General features: G+C 35.8%; 1 protein-coding gene across 5 annotated transcripts in view; it reads right to left on the bottom strand.

The window, feature by feature from the left end:
• LOC112058072 (myosin-8) overlaps positions 1–25,417 on the bottom strand; it is a 188,925-nt gene that overhangs the window by 142,831 nt on the left and 20,677 nt on the right. For 4 of the 5 annotated variants that reach the window (XM_024098747.2, XM_024098745.2, XM_024098744.2 and 1 more), the window contains one exon: positions 23,255–23,332. In XM_024098747.2, coding sequence (XP_023954515.2) covers positions 23,255–23,332 — 78 coding nt within the window. Of the gene's footprint in view, positions 1–16,363; positions 16,656–23,254; positions 23,333–25,417 lie in introns of those variants that run through there. The other variant, XM_052885183.1, reaches the window with a different exon arrangement.

The raw sequence follows: 25,417 nt of genomic DNA, 5'->3' as shown, positions 1-25,417 counted from the left end.
TCAGCAATTAATTTTATTATTGCGAATTAGATTAGGAAATTAAATAAATCGAAAGACGGCTACTGGTATGGATACCCTACCTATTAAAGAAAATGAGAATTTCAACGATAACCATTTTAGCATTTTCCAGGAACAGTTAACTTGTTGAATTATTTTTACCATTCAATATACTCGTAATTATATACCTCCATGCTACATTTCCCTTGACGGGAGTATAAAGGGATCGGCCAATGATATAATTTTTATAATAGACCTCGGCCGCGTGAAATTAAATTTTTCACAAATCCCACGGGAGCTTTGTATTTATCGGGATACAAGCCTGCAGCATATTTCAATAAGCTCCACTATCTTCCAGTAAAACTCCCATTAATATTAACTTTCCAAAGATTATCCCGGACAAACAGACAGACAAAAATTTTAAAAAGCTTGTTTGTATATCTTGTAAATAATAATAATTGTACTTGTAATAAACACTTGCGAAAACAGTAATTTTGAAATCACAAAGACAAAGACAGACAATTCAATTTTATTATAATGATGATGATTTATGAGAGATTTGTTTATGAGGAGCATATATCATATAGCATTATGCTAAGCTAAGACCTTTTTCTTTTTTTATGCCACATATCGCAGGGTATTTATTATTCTTAAATAATTGTGATGTGTGACGTAATGTAGTAATAAATACATTTTCTATTTTCTTTAGGAAAGTAACTTGCTTTAAAAAATATAATACCTGTCTATCTTGGTATTACTTGGATACCGTTAATACATTTCTTTAGTGATTTCAAATGAATTACTTCGTCCCTAATTCTTAGTCTATCAAACGTTGAAATTTAACAAAGCAGTGCAGCAAACCGAAACATGGCACAAAAAACGGCGAGGTTACCTTGCGAATTAATTTCGTTCGGCTATTATCATTTTTTTGTTTAGTTCCATGCATTTTACGTAGGTAGTCGATCCAAGGAGATCTTCCTTACTGTAAAATAACGTTTTATGTTTTTGTTTTCTTTTATGATAAAAAATACTATATTTATACATTCAGTTTACAATATGGGTTACATAATGTTTCAAAAATGTTAATACAATACAAGTCATCAATATTACATTACATTTGATCTTTAATCAAGCTTATTTTAAAAAACTTCAAAGGATTTGAACCGATGGTAGTTGGGAGACAAGACAGGACACAACACTATATATTTACCTACAAACCCCCATTCGGTTTTAGTTATAATTGACAGTCCTCTATGCAGAACATGCATGGAAGAAGAAGAGAGACTGATACATGTTATGCTCAAATGTAGTGGAATATCAGAACAACGCGCAGCCTACATTGGTTCTCCAGCCAAACTTCAAGAGGCCTTAAGTGACCTGGATGCTAAGCTTCTGAAGTGAGATCGCCTGGCTGGAATGTCAACATCAGGGGCTAACATCAATGAACCTACGTACAAAGGCTCAAGAACAAATATAAGAGAATACTCATTAGAAAGCATACTATTAGTCGACAGTCCTCTGTAAACTGTAAACATGAAAGAAATCATAGAGATCCTGCATGCGGCGCAATACTGTAATATTTGGTATGCCTTACAAATAACCTGCCTCTGAAAATCAGAGCAATAGGTAAGTACTTGATGTCTACGGAACCTTAAAACTACCGTTTGATATTTAAGCAGAGTGTAAAGATGCGATCTTAGCGTGTGATTAGATACGCAACTAGATGGGCCACACAGAACTTGTAGACTCACTGGGTTCATTGCACCAAGTGTAACAGGCAACTATACCAATCAGATCAAAAGCAAAAACCATCTCATTGTCATCCGACAAACGAAGCATTAGATATAATAAAAGATACGTGATACGCGAAATCAAAATGTTCAAATTGAATTTGGATTTCGGAGAAAAACGATTAACGATTTTGCTTTTAGATACTTTTTACATAATTGTAAAGTAATGGTAATTAGTAGACTCAGACAAACTAGACTAGTCAGAGGCTTGGTAATGAACCGTTTCTAAATTACAAGGAGCATCGTTAAATGGTTGCTTGTCAGTCAGTGTTCTAAATGATATTCATTTTGGAAGAGTATTCGAGATTTTTTTGGTTAGATTTCTTCTATCCACATCCGTTCTATCTTGGCACTGTCTAAGTTTGCGAAGGTTTATATGCTACAGTGTTACTTAAGAGATATCCTTAGGATGTGTTAAAAGCGGTTTGGTTTCTCTTTTGTCATATGCATTAATAAGATCTGAATGTCTCTCAGCTTCCGTTTCCGTGCCTCCTATATCTCCAACTCAATAATGTATAGGCATCTGCTCTCCATCGCAGGTTATAAGCTGACATTAGTTTGAACTACAATTGGGGTATATACATAATACATATATTAGTTTAGATTGTTATGTACCTAATCAAACGGGAACCCTGGCTAAGTTTGGACCGGAACAAGCTGTGTTTGGAACTCTAGTAATTTTAACTTTAAGTTTTATTACCATAACAATGTAACTCGAGGTTGTGTGGTTGTAAAACAAAGCGTACTGAAAATAAATTAATTTTGAGTTTAAATTTGACTCATTTCGTCCATCGCCACAATAAAGTAGCCATATAGCAGTTCGTTAGCTCTTAATTTGTTGAAGATTGCACAAAAACAAAGACCTTGGTGTGATTTAGTAATTAATTTTTACTCACATTATTCTCCGAGTTACAGTGCAGAGTGTGCCAACAATTGTTTTAGACCTTTGTCTTTCTTGCATTGTAATAATTTATCATGACTGCTACAAAGACTAAGGATGGGTTTTACCAAGTTCTAACATAAGTGTCTAATAGCATATTAACAAGTTATTTTACCAGTAAGAAATTGACAAAACTTATGGTACGACTATCCGATCGTATATACTAATCAGAAGGTGGCCCTAAGAGTATTATTTAGTACTAGCGGACGCCCTTAGAACTCCTTATTCCGGTCCTGTTGCAAAATCCGTTCTTGGAGGGCGTCTACTAACTATAATAAACTACCTCCCTGCAAAATTTCATCTTTCTACGACAAGCGGTTTCTGAGATTTCGTGATGAGTGACATTTCGCTTTTTTAATTAGACAAGCGTGTTCCGTTACTTCGTTCTGTTTGAATACTTGTTAATTTGATTCTTAATTAAACCAGCACGTTCAAACTGTCATCCGCACTCGTAGATCTGGTACTATAATAATAGAAATTGAGTGAAAAAAATAGAAATAGAAATAGTCTTTGAATAAATCACTAGAAATTACAAAAGTTGAGAAGCAAAACTCAAAAAATCATTCATTCATTGCGAAATCCTTTGAATGCCAATTTAGTTCTAGAGCAAGTAAAGAAATAACGGCATGTTATTTTTTTTAGTCCCCCACTATTAGTCAATAATGACAAGCAATTTCATAACCTCATTAGCGCGGCGTATCGAGAAGTTCGCGTGAAAATCGACAAAAAAAAAACGAGCTAAGTAGGTTTTGGCATGTAACACTTTTTAGTGAGTATACAAGTAAAGCAATTTTAATCGACGAAATCAGTGTTCACTAATCCATTCGCGTGTTGTTATGTAATAGCTAAACGTTATAAAATTGATTTACTATTAGAGTTTAGAACTTTTTTAGATTTATTGTTTTCTTTGTAATTGACTTGAATTGAAAGTTTAAAACACTCGTATGCAACCTTACACGAGCAACTATATAAAATTGTTTTTTTTTTTAAAACCCCCGAATGTCATGAAATTATTAATTACACACTCGATCAAGTATCTTTCAGTGCGCTTTCATTTGCGGACATTCGGTTATTCGCCCCCACTTTCACCCCCCAATTTCCCCTCCACAGCTTTTAAACGGCTCAACCAATTTTCATCAAACATGTCTAAGAAGTGTCACCTTTAATTAAAAAAAAAAAACTAAATTGAAATCGCTTCATTCGTTCGGCTGTTATGGTGCCACAGACAGACAGACACATCAAACGTGTAACACCCCTCTTTTTGCGTTGGTGGTTAAAATAAACCTGCCTGATGGAAAGCAGGGTCTAAGTTGTAGCGTGCATAGAAAATGCACATTTGCTCTACAATTTGAACAACTTGAAGATATTTAAATCAAAGTTGTTGGTCTAAACTTTAAATCCAGATATAATGAGAAACTTAGTCCTGAATCACTATCATTATCAGCCGATGGACGTCCATGGACATAGGCCTGTTGCATAGACTTCCAAACACAACGGTCTCGAGCCGCCAATATCCAGCGGCTCCCTGCAACCCGCTTGATGTCCTCGGTTCACCTAGTGGTGGTTCGACCAATCGCCATTCTAGTACCTTGGGACTCCAACGTCCATCGGCTCTTCGAACTAGCCAGCCCATCCTGTCCTGAATTCACCATTAAAATTATTTTTAAATAAATTTTGTACTATTTTTCTTATATGTGATTAACTTAATAATATTTTTTTTATTCACTATCATTTCTTCTAAAAATTATTTTTCATTTTCACTTGTTATACCTACTTTATATTGTAACTTTCTTTGTAACTGTATGTGGCCTTATTATTGTTTTGTACATATTTTGTTAAACGCTGTTAGTTACAAATAAATAAATAAAATAAAATAAAAATAGACGGATCATTGTGAAGTCAAGCTCTTCTTTTACGCCCTCTCCAAAACTATTGCATCATAGGGTTAAATGCTTTGAAAGAAAACAAACCACTATTAAAAGGAAAGTCTACAACAAGTATACACCCAAACGCTGTAGAGCAAAGTGTCGTTGCTCTAACGACTACTTCCTAACTAATCACACGGTGACAAAAACCTGCACTCTGCAGTCCATTAGCTCAACACAAATCAATATTAGTTCCGCTAAACCTTTCACCGAATGCCCGCTCTTTGAAGCGTACAATGGCCCTAACTATAGGCAAATGTTTAACACTAATAAATACAATCTAATTCATTAACTTTGACGTAAGTTAGTTGACTTAACGAGATTCTATGGAACAAATGTTGGATATTATACAGTAGGTAAATGACATTTTTTTTTTGTTATTCTTTACAAGTTAGCCCTTGACTACAATCTCACCTGATGGTAAGTGATGATGCAGTCTAAGATGGAAGCGGGCTAACTTGTTAGGAGGAGGATGAAAATCCACACCCCTTTCGGTTTCTACACGGCATCGTACCGGAACGCTAAATCGTTTGGCGGTACGTCTTTGCCGGTAGGGTGCCGGCAAAGACGTCAGACGGCAACTAGCCCGGCCGAAGCCTCCCACCAGCCAGACCTGGACAAATTAAGAAAATCTCAATCTGCCCAACCGGGGATCGAACCCAGGACCTCCGTCTTGTAAATCCACCGCGCATACCACTGCGCCACGGAGGCCGTCAATTCTCAATTGATCCGATGTTTATTTTAATGGGTTGATAATGAAGACCAAAATAGTGAATTAGTTAGCTGGAGTTTGTAAAAAATAAAAAAAATAATTCTAAAACAAAAGTCTGACTACTGCAAAATCATACTGTGAAAAGTATGAACATATTTTCACCTAAAAATTCTCGTTAAAACAATAATATCAGTCATAACTTTCAAAATATAGCATCTGTACTCGTACTCGTATATGAATAATAGGGATGATGACAGTTTTTTAAATTGTATATAAATTAAGAGTATACTAATAGTAAAGCAATTTTGTAAAAGGAACAGGGTATCTGAGATCATTACTTTCGGAGCTACAGGGATTTAAAGAGTCAGATTTGCGGCGCTGCCGCGGATCCCTGAAAAACGCCCCATACAAAATGGCTCGAAAAAATGACGTCATAAGCAATGTAATGATCGTTAGATTTGTATGCGCGTTCAAACAAAATTACTAATATCTTTGTTATTTGTGCGTTTATCTTTATAGTTCATATATAAAAAAATGTCACATTTAATGTAAGGAAGCTAAAACTGTATAAATTTTCATCTAATTACGAAAAAAAAAATTTAATAGTTTTTGAAATTTTATAATCTCATTTATTTTGCAAATATCCAGACAATCTTTGCTTTTTATGTATAAATTAGTTAACATTGACCCTATTTACCCGAATGTATCATAAAAATCAATATATTCAAACCTAGTCATCATCCCCATTGAGTAAGTAGTTCAGAAAGGCTTTATAAATTATAAACGCCTGCAATTAAATGATCACTATTTTCCCTCGACTTTATAAGGGTTATTTAAGAAAGCTAATCGTGTGGTGAAAAGATAAATGAATCTTTTATATCTTTGCATCGGAATACGAAATCGTTATGCGCGTTCCAGTAAACGAGACATTTAATATTCATAGTGGAGCAAAAACGAGTCGGCAATATGAAGGAAACCACGGACTTATGTTTAGCTAGACACCGATCGTTCATTTAGTATAATGAAATTCAAATGTAGATATACATTTTATTGCAGCATACTCGTATATGACTTTACAAGAACTGTTCTGATATCCACAAGTAAAAAAAATTAATGTTATTTGCAACGCATTATTTATTATAAACAATCAACATCTATTCAATCAATCAATCAAAAACCAATCTAAAGAAGGAGCATTAGAATAAGAGCACGTCAGCATTAAGAGTCCGAACCAACCCTACACATAGAGCAGGATTATTTGAAGAGAAAAGAGATCATTTCCATGTGTAGAATACATGGCTCACAGTATTCAAAAACATTATAGAATGAAAGGCATGCGGTGTCTAGCTAAACACAAATCCGTGAAGGAAACACAGTCAGGCTGAGTTGCGTTGTATACGCGCGATTTCTACGCCGAGGCCGCCGCGCGTGACACGCGATGGCTAATTGGGTTACGATGCTGAAAAATATACTCCAAGAGCCGGTGAACTGAAGAACATAGGCTTATCATATCATAATCATAATCATATCAACTCTCTGACGTCTTTTCTAGGAACTTCCAAACTAAGAGTCGTCAGAGTTGCTAAATCAAATGTTTAAATTGCCTCTTAATTAATACTCATCCCACATATTGAACGGTAATAATTCATGAGACATTTTTAAGATTCATCAGCGACGCAGAGAGCCGCTTTCTTTGTTTTTAGTGTTGGTTCGCTTATTTACCTTGAGACACCAACGTTCGTATTTTGTATGTCGTAGAATAAGCAGACAAATCCCATCATTGCGAAAATCCTAGGATTTTGGCAAAGGACTGGATAATTAGATTCTATGGCAGGCGTTTGCTAAACATCTACATGCAAACAAAAAAATCCTTAACATAACCCATCAGTAAAGACTTTTTGGCCACGATCCAAAAAATAAATCAGGTCATTAAGAAACCTGCTTTGAGAAACAGAATTACTAATAGCACAAGCTTGTCAATTTCAAATACTTGTAATAGTTGAAAAGGTTTAATGAAACCGTCAATCCGCGATTACAAAATATTACATATATTTTTACAAAAAAATATGGAAAAAGAAAGAACTCAATTATTATTTATTAAGAAAAAATTCGTGACCAACTCTCAGACTAACTTTAATATGGTCGGCATCGATTCAACACGATCCACTTTGCAATTTTTAATCTTTAAAAACAAGTTTGAGCATAAAAATCGGTTTTAAAAACGAGCGTTAATTTTAATGATTCCAACGTGTGGACTCAGTGAGGAAATGTATTAATTACAAAGTCATTCAATGGCGTTTTAATTAAATCTTTAGTACCATCATAACAATACCATAAAAATCTCATTTTTAATGAAAAATTATGAGATTTACCCTTGAACTTAGACCCAAGCCATAAAACATTAATCGCTTGGAAAAAAACTTTTTTTTTTTTAACTTTTTGGACCCATAGCAACAACGGATATGACAAAGGTTTGGGAAATGTTTGTCATACGCGCAGAAGTATGGCCAGTGTCAGGCCTGCACCTCCTACAATCATAAATTTAGCTAGAATAATAACTTAATAAAGATTAATTCCACCATAAAAAAGCCGATATTTTTGAAATTTTTCTTCATAATATAATGTGCTTTAGAACCATTCGGTCACTTCAATATTTTTTTTATTCTTTACAAGTTAGCTTTGACTAATCTCACTTAATGGTAAGCGATGATACAATCTAAGATGGAAGCGGGCTAACTTGTTAGTAGAACAATGAAAATCCACACCCCTTTCGGTTTCTACGCGGCATCGTACCAGAACGTTAAATCGCTTGGCGGTCTTTGCCGGTAGGGTGATAATCAAGATAAATAGTCAGACCTGGACTAATTAAGAAAACCTCAATCAGTCCAGCCGGGGATCGAATCCGCATACCACTGCGCCACAAAGGCCGTCAAAAACAAGTGAAACCGCATCATAATCGGCCCATTCGTTTAGAAACTACGATGAAAACATACATACAGACACGAAGTCATACCCTTCAATACTACACCTCTTTTACATCGTAGGTTAAAAATTTACGACTTGACCCCAAATAGTAAAACTTATTAAAAGTCATCTTAACACACTATTCACTCCTCAATATTGTACTATCTTTTTCAATAATAGCTTCGACACGAGCGAACCCAGTGAAGTACTAACAAGCGAGAACGTCTAACGGCATCGGCTCATTGACTTCAATGATACTGGAAGAGATTCCGCATCTGGTTTTAACTGTTATGTAAGCTGCCAGTACAGTTTGGACCGTTTTGTCTCCCACAGTGAGAACGAGTGAGCTATGGCTCTATAATCCACAGAACATTAAAGCGCTTTAAGCTACTCGTAGCGTCTAAGCGTAAAATATCTTGCTCTAATCTGTATAAACCGTCGATAATTTAATTTCTCTTAGATTTAAATAAAGCATATAGGTTCTCAACTTAGGCTTTAATTACCTTATGGGGATCTCTGAAATTCAGGAGACGGAATATCTAGGAAATATGTCCAATATTCATTACTACACCAACCCGTGCGTTCTGTAAATTAACAGCGATGTGACATCGTTCGTTTCCATGGCAACTTCGTTGTTATTGACATTTTAATTTCAGTATTCTATAAACTTAAATTTCAAATTCGAAGACTGGTAATTGTCGAAAAATTCGTCAACGAGTGTGAAATAGTGGAATCGTATAAACAAAATATTTTCTTTTTCTCTCTAACTGCTACAAGAAAAGATACATACGAGACTTACCTAAAATAATTTGAGTCAGATTTAGCTATTCTCTGTTACTAATGGTCCATTTTCTAAATGTATTTTAAAATTAAGAAGAGGCTTTATTTCTTAGTTCCTTACTAGTGGTTTTATGTCAAACCCTACTAATTATATGATTTACATTCTACTATACTATATTTATAACTTACAATGTTTGTATCTCTTGTTACCGTGGGAGTGAGGCGTTGAGGTCAAATTCGTTTGTTCGATCATTCATCTAAACACCGTCGCTACAATCAACAGCCCCCAAAGGAAACAGACATGAATTGTTTTTTTTTATAATTCCATTGTTTATTTGCATTGAATAGCATATCAATGAGTTCCTACGACTGATTGTCTGTATGTTGTCGGATTACTGTATGTCCGTTTTTTCTACGGTGAAGAGTATTTTTAATCAAACTAGGCTACCCTATTTTTCGTAATATCATCATTATAAGCCTATTTAAACAGCCCAATACTGGACCAAACCTTCCGTCTTATAGGACTTACATGGAGCATATGGAACTTGAAAAATTAAAAAAAAAATCAAAATTCTAAATTTATTTACCTCAAGTAGGCTCAGTTTACAAGCACTTTTGAAAGGTTAGTTGACTATTTGTAAAGATTCTAATATAATTATAAGATCGTAATAAGATTTAGAAAATTATTTTATCAATACAAAGCCATGTCAAATAAGAGTGCCATGTGGTGCATTATATCCCCATTTTCCACTAAAACGGGGGTGAAATCGCGGGGCGTCTCATCATCATCATATCAGCCGATGGACGTCCAGTAGAGAGCATAGGCCTTTTATAGGTACTTCGAAACATCACGATCCTGAGGCGCATGCATCCAGCGAATACCTGCGACTCACTTGATGTCGTCAGTCCACCTGGTGGGGGTCAACCAACACTGCACTTTCTAGTGCGGGTTGCCATTCCAGCACCTTGGGACCCCAACATCCATCCATCCACCATTTCAGCTTCGCGACTCGTTGAGCTATGTCGGTGACAGATTCTTTTGTCGATCTCCTCATTTCTGATTCGATCACGCAGAGATACTCCGAGCATAGCTCGTTCCATCGTTTGTTAGTTAGTCTTTAGACTTTAGTGTTAGTCTTTAATGAAAATCTGTTTACAGTATACACATGTTATGCTAATAGACAAACATGTTTATCGGTGCTGCAATTTCACTTGCCCCTTACACACTTTATCTGACTTGTGCACGTTATCTAACACGTTATCAGCACTAGCGTTTAAGATAAAAAATCGTACATTAAGTATACAGACTCTTTTATCTTACATCCTGATTATTACGTCCGATTTATGCAGTACTACTATAATACTACTGCTACTGTTTGATATTTGTTTCTACTATCTAGTGACTAGTAGATGCCAGCGGGTGTAAAGCATCTGAATTTTACAGAAATGGCTTTCATACAAATTTTCCTTAGATATTGCCCCCCCCCCCCCCCCCCTCCGCTTATTTTCAGTGCCTCAGAAGTCTGGCTATCATATATTTTATTTTCTGGAAACTTTTTAATATTAGGAATATTTTTGTGTCGACTTTTTGTAATAATTGGTTTGAAGAAGACATTCTTGTTTTATTAACTGTCAGTGACGTATTTTCTTTCAGGAATGGGTAATCCAAGCATATTTAAAATTATTTATTTTTAATCTTTATGTGATTATAGTTTCAATACCATCAAATACCTAGCATATTTATGCAGTTTACTATACTGCGTCAAAAATCTCTTAAACGACGTTACACTCATTACTGCGGACGTAATAAAGTACAAATTGTGTTGAATGATTTAACAAAAAAATCGCTTAATTTCGTCGAGTGCCCAAACTCGGCGCTTCCCGTCATCAATCATCGCTTCAATTTCATTGAAATTTTGGCCTACATGCTTCACAACGCCTACTTTCACTATTTCATTAGTTCTTTCTTTATTATGTGTCTATTAAATCTGCTACATCATAATATTTTTTGTAATAAAAGACAAATTACCACTTGGTTTTGTATATGAAATCATTGTGAACAACCAACCAAGCAAGCCCATTTGTTGATAAGTAGAAAACCAAAACCTATAAGCAGGTCGTCTTTTACGATCCTAACGATGACGTAACGACCGATAACGCCTCCCAGGCAACACAAACAGCCCTCTAAGCCCTTGAGGTCTCAGAGGAGAAAGAAGACTTATCAGACGATGCTTCTATGATTGCCCAAGTCTCCCTGTGATGCCGTTGCGGAGCCCACGACAACTTACTCTATCAGAAAAGAACTATAAACAGAGCAACACTTCACAGAGCATTGAGGAACACTTTCTTCTTAATTCTGCCCTCTGTCTATCACCCAAAGACGTAGACATTAAGGCTCAAGTATGTTCTAGGTCATTACTTCTATAATTTCTATGTTTATAAAACTATGATTAAAATGAATATCAGAGTACCAATGTAGAGAGCCAGGCTCATTGTTATCAAGATCATTCGAGTGCTTGTTATAACTGCAACATGAACACAAATCCAATAATGTTTATCAACATGGATGCAATTAATTAGTTATTGATACGCAGTTTATATACGTTACTAAAATTATTAAACACTAGCTGACGCCGCGTGGCTTCACCCGCGTAGTTCCCGTTCTCGTAAGAATACGGAGATGATATATAGCCTATAGCCTTCCTCAATAAATGGGCTACTTAACACTGAAAGAATTTTCGGACCAGTAGTTCCTGAGATTAGCACGTTCAATGAAACAATCAACAAACTCCTCAACTTAATAACATTAGTATAGATAATATGAATATCTAAATAATAACACCCATAGAGGCCATAGCGGTCACTCTCATCTTGAGATTAGCAACCAAACAAAACTAGAGTGCATAAGTGTGTGCGCAGACTGGTGCCCTCTCTTTTCCTTTACTATCGAACAATGGGATCGATACAACATCTGATCACGATTGTTACACGGTCAAACATTACCAAAGTAAGCCGTCCAGCCAACGAAGGGCGTGCCTTCGATGAGGGTTGGGCGGCTGCGATTCAAAGCTCTTAATCCCTTCTCCTTTCCTTCCTCTCACGACTCTGTTGGCTATTTATTTATGGTATTGGCTCTATGGCAGCAATTAAAAACCCTCAAACACTAATCATGTTAGCCAGCCAGCTATGTACAAAACGAGGCAGTTACTAGGCAGTTCAAACGTTAATATAATTACTAATCAATATACCAATCACTGTGTCAGTACGTTCAACTTTACAGCTGACTCTAAAATCGTCATTAACCATGAATCAAAGCTGATAATGCATGAAAGCCACAATCATTACAACTCTAAAGCCGTAGAAAGTTCGTTACTAGTTTCCATTATACTTAAACGTGGGATTAGACGGAAACAAAGGTCGCACGTCAATGCTTTGGAAATAGTTGATAAATTGTAAACAGGTTTCTACGAAAAGTTTGTATTTGTGAGGATGGCATAAAATCTACTATTTATTATTAAGATAAAATGCGCAATCTCTAACAATATCCATCACGTACAACTTTTCAATGCGGATTGGCTTAAAAGTTGTACGTATATATCCATCACGTAAAAGTTTTGGACTATTGGCCTAACCGCTCTCATTCTGAGAGGAGACTCGAGCTCTGCAGTGAGCCGAATATGGGTTGATAACGGCAACTTTTCAACTCCAAATTTATTCTCCTATAAGGAAAGAAATTTTGCTCTTCAGTGGACTATTAAAAACCCCTAAAAAGTCCAAATAACTCAAGTAATGCGGGGGGCACATTGTTGGTCCAAATATAGGCTTGTTATTACTAGATTAAAACAGAAGGGGTGTTAAATTGCTGCGTATTAATTTAGAAAAAATTAACGGTCCAGATGTACGGGAGAATTACATACAAGCTCTTAATCAACCTGTTCAAAATATTGTAAAGTTAGAGAGTTAAAATCTAATTGGAACACTTTGACATCTACCATACGTGCTGTTGGATTTGAGATATTAGGTACAAAAACTAAAAAGCATAAAGATTGGTTTGACGAAAATGACCGGACTATCTCGAACTTAACAGCCAATCATCGACATCTCTTACTACAACATGATGCACCTTCAATTAAAGATCAAATTCAAGATCAAAGTAGCTCACTTGAGTTACGCAAGCTAACGCGGGATTTAAAAAACAGGCGGTCGCTAGAGAAGGCGCAAAATATACAGTTGTTTTGCGACACCAATCAACTAGGTGCCTTCTTTGCTGGTGCAAAATCTAGTTGGTTTCCATCATCAATCGAAAGCTCCAATTTTATATTAGCGAGTAAAGAAGATGTGCTTAAACGCTGTTCTCAACATTTTGATGAACTGCTGAATATAGATCGATTAGCTGACCATAGCTACATAAGGTCACCACCCTTGAACAGCCTAAAGAAGCTCCTTGATGATCAATACAAAACATTTTTTTATTAAGACGGTCCGATAGTACATTGGACTAATGGAAACACAGTCTTGTGAGCGGACAGACAGGGTGAATGACAGTTATTTATTATAGTGGAGTCTTGTGCGACGGACACGCACTTACACGCCATGAACAACAGCTGTATCGTTGTGCGATTATCATAAATGCACAACATCACCATCATTGCGATACTGAAGCACAGAAAACATAATATGTACAAGACTGAAGTACAAATGAATTTTTTATGTTAGGTTAGTTGCCCATTCTCATTCGCAGAACTAAACAAACAAAACATATTTTAGATTGTATTTAGCAGGGTTGGAAGATAATCTCAATCTGAACCTACCTTTAAAACAACTAAATTGTTCATAAATCGTTAAGTCTAAAAAAATATAAGTTCGGTTCGCCGTACACAAAGAAAGCCGTAGACAACTGATTACCTACTTACAGTCTTAAGTCAAAAGACCATTTTGATATCTCAAAACACTGAACCATTTTTTTGTCAATATTACTTAATTTTTTTCACCAAGTTTGTAGTTTCGTGCTCATAATACGTTTATTCTACCTATGACACTATCCACGGTTTAGTTAAGATTACTACTAGAAAACTGTAATTTATACTGTTTTTCAGATAGCATGTGGGTGGAGAGTTCGTTTCACTCTTGAAAGTTTGCAGCGATTCACGTTAATAGTACGTATTATGAACGTCATAAGGCAACTGTCACCGTACCCATGCTATCTGAAAAAACACTTTAGCATGAGAATTAACGTACATTAAAAATGTCGACGAAGTTGTAAAATAACATCCTGAAAAACAAAATTTGGGTTCCTCCGGTATCATTGAACATTGTCATGATTTTTTTCAGTTTATTAAAATGTTAAAGTTATTTACTTATATGTTTCTTCTCACATATAGTAAATACATAGGCTGTATAATCACCAATCTTTGCCTGTATCACATTCCCAAGCTATGTTGGTATGCTAAGTCAAGACACACCAATATAACCTGAAGGATTGCACTAATGGCCCCTCCGCGATGGATTGCGGAGATTAATGAGATATTATTCTGAACTCATTTCCTGCGTCTCTTAACTGCAATTTAAATATCATCACTTTCACAATTCAATCAATATCAACTTCCGGTAATATAAGCTCCTTTATACTCCAAACGTAATAATTAGGTAATTTATACTTATAAATCTATATCAGAAATGAGTAATTAAAAATATGTTATTAATTAAGAATGTCAAAATAAAAGTAATATACACTTACTTTCTAACTTTCCTATTGTACTCTTTCTCAATAAAAAAATTATATAGTTAATTCGGCAAAAATATTCTACTATGTCTATGGTGCAGTCTATATTAAAAATTATTAAGAATCTCAAGCCAATTGTGTTGTAAAGATTTATTACTTTTTTTTTTACTTTGCTTGTTGCCAAGGGACTGACAAAGTTCTTTGACTTTAAAATAAAACTTCAAATCAATACCTAAACCACAATTCTTCCAAGTTGAATAATACAAAGTTCATTTACCCATAACAATGTTCATTATTCTAGTGTGACAGCCGCTTTACTTAAGGAGTTCCAAATTTAAAAACCAAGCACGTGTCCGAATTACACACCAGTTTATAACATTTTGTATAAAACGCCCATTTGAATTCAAAATGTTTGCATTTACTATAAAATATTTAAACGTATGACTATAAATTATGTTAAATACAACACCGGACGCGTATACCTACCTACATCATAGGAAATTTAAATAACCGACCTGTGTGTTAGAAAGAACCTTCTCACTTTTTGTGTCAACTCGTCAACAAAAACCGTGAGAGACGATCAACCGTTGGCCTACTATGTAAACGCAAGTTTACACTATAGCACAAATCACGAAAGTTAATAAGGATTCCGTTTTGTACGTAAGGTACGTTCGAAAACATAAAAAGGATTAAAATAAAAAAAGTAAGTTTATTGTAATATAATTAATATATAATTATTAGAATATATCTCTTAGGCATACACAGGATCTACTACAAAACACAGCTAATTAACTACAAAATAATAAGCTGAAAACAACTGTTTAATAATTTTTGCTCGTTTGATTAGTAGTTGATTTTTATAAATCGGATACCTATGTGGAAAAAAAATATTTAAACGCGAAGTCGTGGGCGTGCGCTATAATGATGTTTTTTTTAATAATTGTTACAATGTACACCTATCTTTAGTTTAAGAAAAAAACTGTAAATCAAGAAGCTGATTCATGCGGCTCATTTGATTTCCTGTCAAATTAGAACTCTTCCGGAACGATTTTTTTTAACTGCACGCACGACTTGCTCTCATTGATGATGTGTAATAACAAAAATTATTTATTAATTAAGTAGTAATTATCTACTTTGGTTGAAGTTTTTACAGCGTTATTTCATATTTAATTTTCTTAAGTTATCCTTCATCTACGTTACAATAATTACAAAAAAAAACAATGCAATAAACTAAGAGTTTTCTTCTCTTAGTATTTTCATAGGCCCGATAAGATTAGAATTTTTAAATATAGAACAATGTTTCCGTTCAGAAAAGCTTTTAGTAAAGAGTTTATTTATCCATAGGCAACATCAGCAACGGCAAAGTGAAGAGATTCGTTTAAATATTGACCTGCAACTCGTTTGACTGGTGGTACTCGTAAAGTATGCCAATGGGATCACCCAACGATTTGGTGAAACACAAATTCTACTTTCACCACTAATGAGTGATAAACATAAACAATAAAAACACGATACAGGTATAATAATACTTACAGTAATAGAAAGCAAATCCGTATTTCGAACACACAAATAATGAACGTTAGATCACGACTCAACGGTCACTACACAGTACAAATAAAAACTAATTAATTCCTATAGCACAATGAGTGAGTAAATATAAAAAAATAAAACAATAATAAACACAAAGTCACAAGATTACGTAAACACAAAATAAATATAAAAGTTTTATAGACACAATTTCTGAACGTTATTTTCAAACGCTACGCGCGAAATGTTCGTGGGCGTCAAGATGGCGCGTGCGCTCTCCGCGGCAACCGCACTCGGTCTGTCTGTGTCTATGGACTCTATGGTAGGCTACCACTTACCAGTTACCACTCTGTGGTCTGCCTCTGTACATCAATTATTTCAAACAATGGAGCCAGTGCGAAAACCACACGCTTGTTGATAGGGGAAATAGGATATTTATTATCCTGTAGCAATAAAACTTTTATTTATTACATTTAGTACATTGTAACTAACTGTCAATCGCTTAACAGCCGCTATAAAGTATCCTATAACTAAATAAAATAACTCAGTCTATGTAAATTGTAAATATGCCTCACTGGTCCAGTGATGCGACTTTAAAACATGAGTTCCAGAGTCAGTTTAACTTTTAGGTCAGTGGCTATGATGCGGGGATTTCCTTTTTTTTCTTATATATTCAGCAGCCCTGTATTAGGAATATTTTTAATTTTTTTTTAGTTGTCTAAAACGGTGAAGGAAATACCTCGTGATAAATGAATGAAAATCAGTCAATGATGATAAGAAATTTGGTAGTGTTATTAATTGGCCCAGGCCTAGCTAGTGGGTTTCAGCCGTAACTAGTTCATCATCATTATCAACCCATATTCGGCTCACTGTTGAGCTCGCTGTTGTCCACCACGCTGGCCCAATGCGGATTGTCAGACTTCACATACGCAGAGAATTAAGAAAATTCTCTGGTATGCAGGTTTCCTCACGATGTTTTTCCTTCACCGTTTGAGACACGTGATATTTAATTTCTTAAAATGCACACAACTGAAAAGTTGGAGGTGCATCCCCGAACCGGATTCGAACCCCTCCCTCCGGAATCGGAGGCAGAGGTCATATCCACTGAGCTATCACGTCTTTACTAGTTACCTACCGGCAAAGGAGTACCGCCAAACGATTTAGCGTTCCGGTACGATGTCGTGTGACGACTGAAAAAGAAACCACGCCAAACCCGACTTAAGCAGCACAGTGGGTCTTAGCTAAAAATCCTCTTCTACAAAGAGAAACATGGTCCTGCAGTAGATCTTTAATTATAGGGCGATGATGATGAGTGTTATCTAGACTCTCCATAAACTTACTTGTATCAGACGGAGGTAATACGTATCAGATAATAATTTCCTATGCGTTTTCTAAATCTACAAATATTGTAAAGAGATAAGATTTAATTTTGTATTTTTATGATTTAACTCAAAAACTACTTAACCAATTTTGTAAATTCTTTTACAAATAGAAAGCCACATCATTAGCAAGTGTCTGAAGCTATATTTTATCCCCATATTCCCACAGGCTCGTGAACTACACAGGTGAAACCACGGCGCATCTAATGTTCAATAAAGAAATACAAAAGCAATTAAACGAAGTACAGACATAAACAGAACTCCGAGAAGCTATCTGTATTGCGATCTCCGACCGACAAAGGAAGCCATGAATGCAATGGTCGAGCGATGATAACATTTATGAGACTGCTTACTCACAGTCGTAACTTGTGTTTTGTATTGCAAATCTGGATTAAGTGGATTCGGCTGACTAGATTTCCAGCAAGATGCCGCACAAGACGGATATACGTTTAGCTACTTATTAGCTATTAAGTTTGTTATAATATATACTCTATTCGTTCAGTCAATCTGTAATTTAGGATCACGATAATTTCAAGAAAAAGTTTGACTTCATATAACATTAGGGGGCATGTAAAGATGTTAACTGTAGATTGGCCTCTTGCTGTTTCTGAGAAAATCCAAAAAATTTTTGAAACGTGTTTTTCTCCGAATCTATGGAAACTACACTTAATAAAACTATTTTTCAAAAACATTTTCATTACATTTTTTGTTCAATAAAATTTTCCCCAAAACCCATAGATTCGGAGATCTTTACATCATCTTTACATGTCCCCCTAACGTTATATGAAGTCAAACTTTTTTTACTATATCCAATATTTAAAAAAATCTAATGACACTCTGGCATTAGCCCTCATTTGCACGCAACTTCCTCTGCAATCACTCTATCTATCAAAAAATTCGCATCAAAATCCGTTGCGTAGTTTTAAAGATTTAACCATATATAGGGACAGAGAAAGCGACTTTGTTTGATACTATGCAGTGAAGAAACGTTTTGGTACTTGACTGTACTGTACCACAATAAACAACACAACTCTCTAAGCTCTGACTCTACAAACTCTACATCTAGAATAGACTTGATCGTTTTGTAATTTTTACGCAAACATTTCCTTATCAACATTTTAACTTAATTTCTCCATTCTAGATTCTAACCAAATTATTGTCTGGATTAAAAAAAAAAACTACATTTTTAACAAGTATTTTTTATGAAATGCATATTTAAAAAAAAAGAAGCTGCAGCCCGGGGCAGCATTATAATTATTACTCCAAATAACATGGCTGTTCGCCGGATGCTCCTTAAATTGTGCCTCGGAGCAATTTCACACGGCCGAGGCATTCCTCTGACGTATTTTGACATTGCATACGTCCAGCACTTAGAATTATAATGACAGTAATTATTCTAAATCGATTTTTAAATTTCTGGACCTGTGATTCTGTAAGTTATTTAGGAAATACATATTTACAGATGTTTATATACCCAAGTATTTTTATAGGGAAGTCTGAAAGTGATGCTAGTCACAAAAAAAATGAGGATTTTACATATCCTGTGAAATGTTGCTCTGTTTTTACCCCACTGCATCACAAGGAGGGTAATGTTTTTCGCGCGTATGTATCTAGGTATGTGTTTTTTTTTAATTACATATTTACAAGTTAGCCCTCGACTACAATCTTACCTGATGGTAAGTGATGTTGCAGTCTAAAATGGAAGCGGACTTGTTAGAGTTGAACGAAAATCCACACACACACCTTTCAGTTTCTACAAGACATCGTGCCGGAACGCTAAATCGCTCTGCGATACGTCTTTACCGGTAGGGTGGTAACTAGCCAAGGCTGAAGCCCACCAGCCAGACCTGGACCAATTAAGAAAACCTCAATCGGCCCAGCTAGGGATTGAACCCAGGACCTCCGACTTGTAAATCACTGCGAGGCCGCAAAATTAATGTGTGTATTGTATGTCTATTTCTTTGGAACGCCCTACAACATATTATGAGGTGTCATTAATGACGGTTTTCCCAAGTTTTCTACTCCATCCGTCACCATTAAAAATATTGTAAACATATTGTTCTTACTAAATAAACGTTATTTAAATTTGAAAAACTTTACATCTTACATCATGAATATCAAAACTAGGGTAAAAATTAAAAAAAAAATAACGATCTAATATCTACCTAAAATTATATAAATTGTAACATACAGTAAGAGTACATATAATAATAACGTAATATCACCCACTTAATTAACGCATGATCTGCAAAACAATGCATTAAGCAACGAACTAAGAACATTGCGCGTGTAATTATATTTAAGGCTTAACTTAGATTTCCCTGAATCCTACACCATGGGAAGCCTCTAGTATGGGTACAGTTACCTCATACTTGGTGTTCGGTTTCATTTTAAAGCTCGAGTCACACTGTATTATATGATTTAACACTTCATTCATCACGTATTTACTTACCTAAGTTTTTATAACAAACTTACAAATAAAATACAGATACATTGATATGTATGACTCTTAATGTTGAAAGATTTTATTAAACGTAAGTTCATATGAAAAATTTGTTATAATAAAATACATCCTAACTAATTTTTACATTTCAAATGCGAATGTGAGCTTGCTTAGTTATTTGTTAGTTTATTATACAGTTACACGCATTTAAACCTCAATATTTTATATAAATATATATTATCCCCGTAATCCCACAGGAACGGGAACTACTGTAATTTACGGCAGTCGGAATCCAAACATTCAATACATTCTATACAAGCCGGATCGTTAAAGGAAAATGTCTTACGATGACTGCAACAGCATCCCTGTATGCATCTATGATCCCATGTGACATTTTCCCGCACTTACCACGACAACTTTGCCGGGCATGCAAGGAATAAATCCTACAATGACTGCAGAGCAAGCAAAGAACACGTCCAACGACGACTTTTCAGAGCATGCAAAGAACACGTAGTTCGACGACTTTCAGAGCTTGCAAGGAATACGTCCCACAATGACTGCAGAGCAAGCAAAGAACATTCCTACGACCACTTTGCAGGGCATGCAAGGAATACGTCTTACAATGACTGCAGAGCAAGCATAGAACACTTCCTACGACAACTTTGCAGAGTAAGCAAGGAACACGTCCTTCGATGACTTTGCAGAGTATGCAAGGAACACGTCCTATAATGACTGCAGAGCAAGCAAAAAACACATCCTACGACGACTTTGCAGAACAAGCAAGGAAGACGTCCTACAACGACTGCAGAGCAAGCAAAAAACACATCCTACGACGACTTTGCAGAACAAGCAAGGAAGACGTCCTACAACGACTGCAGAGCAAGCAAAGAACACTTCCTACGACAACTTTGCAGAGCAAGCAGGGAACACGTTCTTCGACGACTTTTCAGAGCTTACAAGGAATTCGTTCTATAATGACTGCATAGCAAGCAAAGAACACTTCCTACGACAGCTTTGCAGGGCAAGCAAGAAACATGTCCTACAATAATAATAAAGTTGTCGATATAACACCGCCTACGCCCGCATGTGTGCATTGAAGCTGGTCAGAAGTTCCACGAACCGGTAACAGGTTCCTGCTGAGACAGTGAGGCTCGCGTCGCGTGAATAACAAATACCTACCTTGGATGCATTAAAAAACTAAGGATCTAACTGGTTTCCTGTGCTTCGAGTGCATTTTACGATCCGGCTTATTAGATACCATTTAAAACTTAGTTAGTTTAGTTTTTAGCAATGTTGCCTTGTGGTTATTATTATATATTGATAAATCATTTTTGATATTATAAATTTATTCTTAAGGTTCAAAAGATATAATCGACCAATAGCGGCCGCAATCCAATTGTAACAAAAGAGAGAGCGCGATATTTCCGGTTCGGCACTATTGGTCGATAATATGGCCTTTTGTATTCACGAGATATGTTTTGGCGCGCATCTTAGCCCTACTGATTTCTATTCTATTAGAATCCATCCACTCTTTATCTTCGTTGTGCATACCCTGTTCAAAAATTCTGTGCACGCCACATTGTGTAACCACTGTTAGGACTTAGGGTAATTCCAGGATAGATGCCCCAGTGGGATAGATGACTTGATTTTTATTTCACTATGTTAGGAGCACTGTAGGAGTAAAATTTTACTGTAAGTAACGAGTCCTCCCCCTGCAAATCTTATTGTCCGGAGGAATTTCGACCGGAGTACATGCGCTTCGTCTGTGTGAGTAAAAATGTTCCGCGGTGAGTCGACAAAAGGCGCCACAATAAGATTCGTAAGTACTTTCAACAGTGTATTTTTTCTCTCGCTTATAATGTCAATTTTTTTTCTATTTGCCTGCTTGCATTGAAGATTAGCTTATGTAAACTGATAGATTTTATAGTAATTGAAACCCAACTTTTGTTTTTATTGATAAGGGCATCTATCCCCTACAAAAAGTATAGTTGCCCCGTTTTTTATTAGGATAGATGCCCCTAAGGGCAACTATCCCCAACTGTTTATTATAAGTGTTGTGTTGTTGCAGGAGAGCAAAATGCCTCGTAAATATAAAAGGAAACAGCGTGTTGTCCCTCGTACTGTAACCTAGACCGAAGACAGTATGCTAGCAGCATTTGAAAAGATGAAAAAGGGAGAGAAAGGCGTAAATCAGATTTCTAGAATATAAGGAATACCATCTAAAATATTAAGACAAAGATTTGCCATTAACAGCAATTCTTATTTTCAAAGTTACTGTATGTGTACTGTTGTTTTAAATTTGTATTGCATCATATCATTGTAGTTACAGTCTGGCATAATTATTACTGAAAAAAATATATATATCCAGCATTTATTTTTATTTGTTTTATGAAAACATGCTGTAATAACAAAAAACGACTCGTGGCTCTTACATTCAAGTAAGGAGAAGCTGGATTTCCGCTGGACCGAACAGCAATTCGTCAGTTAGCATACCAGTTTGCTAAAAAGCTACAGCTAAAGCATAACTTTGACAAAGATGACCAATAAATGAAAATGAAAGTTATATAAAACACCATAAAGACTGATTATAATAATATATATAGTTGTTTCATTTCAGAACAAACCAATTACAATGTTCAAACTAAGTCGCCAGTCCCCACTAAGGGCACCTATCCTCAGAAGTTTTTTCATGATAAGTCTTCTATCCGCCACAGTAGGCGTCTATCCCATTTTTTAGAGGTCCAAAAAATTACAATTTACACAAAATCTACACAGTCTATATCAGAACGATTCAGATAATATAGAACATTAAGAAATATATTTAATATCTTCCAAAGATCGCAATGCTCTAAGATTATAAAATTCGGAGTTATTTAGCATTTTCGAAAAGTGGGGCATCTATCCTGGACTTACCCTAATAGATGTTGTGGGGGCGCCTTCAGAGGTTCGTTTACTCGCTGAGTGTAATTGCTGAGTGAATTTAAACTCTATGCTTTTGAGAATTCGATACACACCGGGTGAATGGTCCCCTGAGGGTGCCCCTGCAACGTCTATGAATTTCACTGTAAAACTAACCTGCTCATTTGATGCTGCCCGCCCCGCCGCCCTCTTCAGCTGTATGATCACCCGCTCCTTCGATTTGATTTCCTCCAGCTGTGAACAACAAAGTCATATAAAACATACTTCAGTCATAGAAAACATAGGTACAAGTACTTCAGTGGTCTTCAATGACATTTAATTCTTTATTCAATAACATCCTAACCCTAACCTTCAATCTCACTTGATGTTAAGTGATGATGCAGTCTAAATTGAAGCGTGCCATTTTGTATGGGACGTTTTTCAGGGATCCGTGGCAGTGCCGCAACCCTATGGATCTCTGTAGCTCCGAAAGTAATGATCGCAAATATCCTGTTACTTTTAGAAAATTGTTTTACTATTAGCATGGTGGCTAAACTAGCCACGGTCGATGCCTACCACCAGATCAGACCTGAGCCAATTTAGAAATCTTAAGCTGACCTGTTGAGAAATACAGCACTGCGCCATTGAGGTCCTCGTTGCTCTGATCAGTCAGCTGGCCTATTCACTAATATAGTCTCTATTAACAACCTATTAAAATGAAATAGGTTGTTAATAAATACCAAGTTGTTAATAAATACCAAATTAGGTTGTTAATAATTACCAGCTGGTCATCAGCTTTTTGCTCTCATCGTGATTATTATATACCTATCTTCTAAAACACACGAGTCATTAATTGTGTGTGGTCACTCTCTTTTGAAACGGCTCGACCGATTTTAATATATTTTAAAATATTTTTCACTACCTACACTCACCCCTATTTTTTAATTTAGGTTTTAGCATCGATATAAATCGTTAGATGGGCCCCTCCATATCGAAGAACACACAAAGTTATGTCATTACTCAAAGACGTTATTCTCTGTTATTTTCTGGTTTAATCCCTTAATTATGCCTTCGTGATCATTTTTGAAGTGTAAAAATACAAGCCGCAACACGAATAATGACAAAGTTGTTACTTTTCATTCGTAAGTAGGTATTTGCGAAACCAATGACAATTCCGCGACGCTTCGGGGCCCATCTAACGATCTACGATCGATGGGTTTTAGTATTTTTGTATTAAAGGTACGTTGCAGATGGATCAGCTTATAATAGATAGTACATCATAGTAATTGTAGACCAGCTGTCTGTTCCATAACTTATTTGTATAAAAATGTATTATTAATGTTTCAGTACTTAAATTAATTATATATTCACGTCATGGGCGGGCAGAATGACATGCATTTCCGACGTGAGTCACTGCGTTGCGCTTCTATTGTTGCGCTGTTAGTTATTCTGCGCTGTTGTACTAGACACAGCATCGCGGTTAATGACGCATAGATCAAATCAAATATACTAGATCTCGAAATATACACCTTGATATATAATTTTTTATTAAAGTTTACTTTACTAAAAATATGGGCAGTAAAATTCGATGAACGAATGACAGCGTTACGTTCTTGTGCGCAACCTATTCTGCGCACCTTTCACCGTGCACTGCCAACTGCGTGCACGCCGCGGCCTGCTGCTCATCGGTTGCGCACCTTTTACTTTTCAGGCGTAGGTATTGAGACGTACACACACCTGACTTGGGAAGCAAGCATGTGAATGCGTTACGAAAAGTGTAATCGGTTGACCTAGATACAACCTCCCCATACAACACTACGAACTTTATATAATGCTCTTTATAGTATTAGTTTACATACCTACTACTAAACGCAGCAGTCTGTATCATTTTATTATACAATAAAATTTAAATCTACACACCAATATTTCATAAAAACGTTCGAGGAAAACGTAATAAAACATACCGTAATTAAAATTATCATGACGTGTGACCTTAAGGATGTTGCGATAAATAAATTTTATAGGAAAATCAAAAATATGTGATAAGTATATTATATACAGCAGTCATTACAAACAGGCTATTTTATTTTACCATTCCAGTGCACAGGGAAGCGTTTCTCCGTATAGGAGGGGATTTGTAGCATAAACCCACCACGCTGTTTCAACGCGTTATGGCCGACTTTAAACAATTCACGAGGATGTAACCACCGAATTTCCAACTCCAACACAGGATTCGACCCAAGACACAAATGATATAATTATATAATGATTTATTTATTTTGCTATCATCCGCGAAAAGTCGACGAACCCATGCGACAACGTCACCCAGGTCCGACAAAA

This window comes from Bicyclus anynana, chromosome 13 (genome assembly GCF_947172395.1).
Source record: "Bicyclus anynana chromosome 13, ilBicAnyn1.1, whole genome shotgun sequence".
In the NCBI taxonomy this organism is placed as follows: domain Eukaryota; kingdom Metazoa; phylum Arthropoda; class Insecta; order Lepidoptera; family Nymphalidae; genus Bicyclus; species Bicyclus anynana.
The sequence above is the reverse complement of the archived record's forward strand: the minus strand, read 5'-3'. Positions and strand labels throughout refer to the sequence as shown.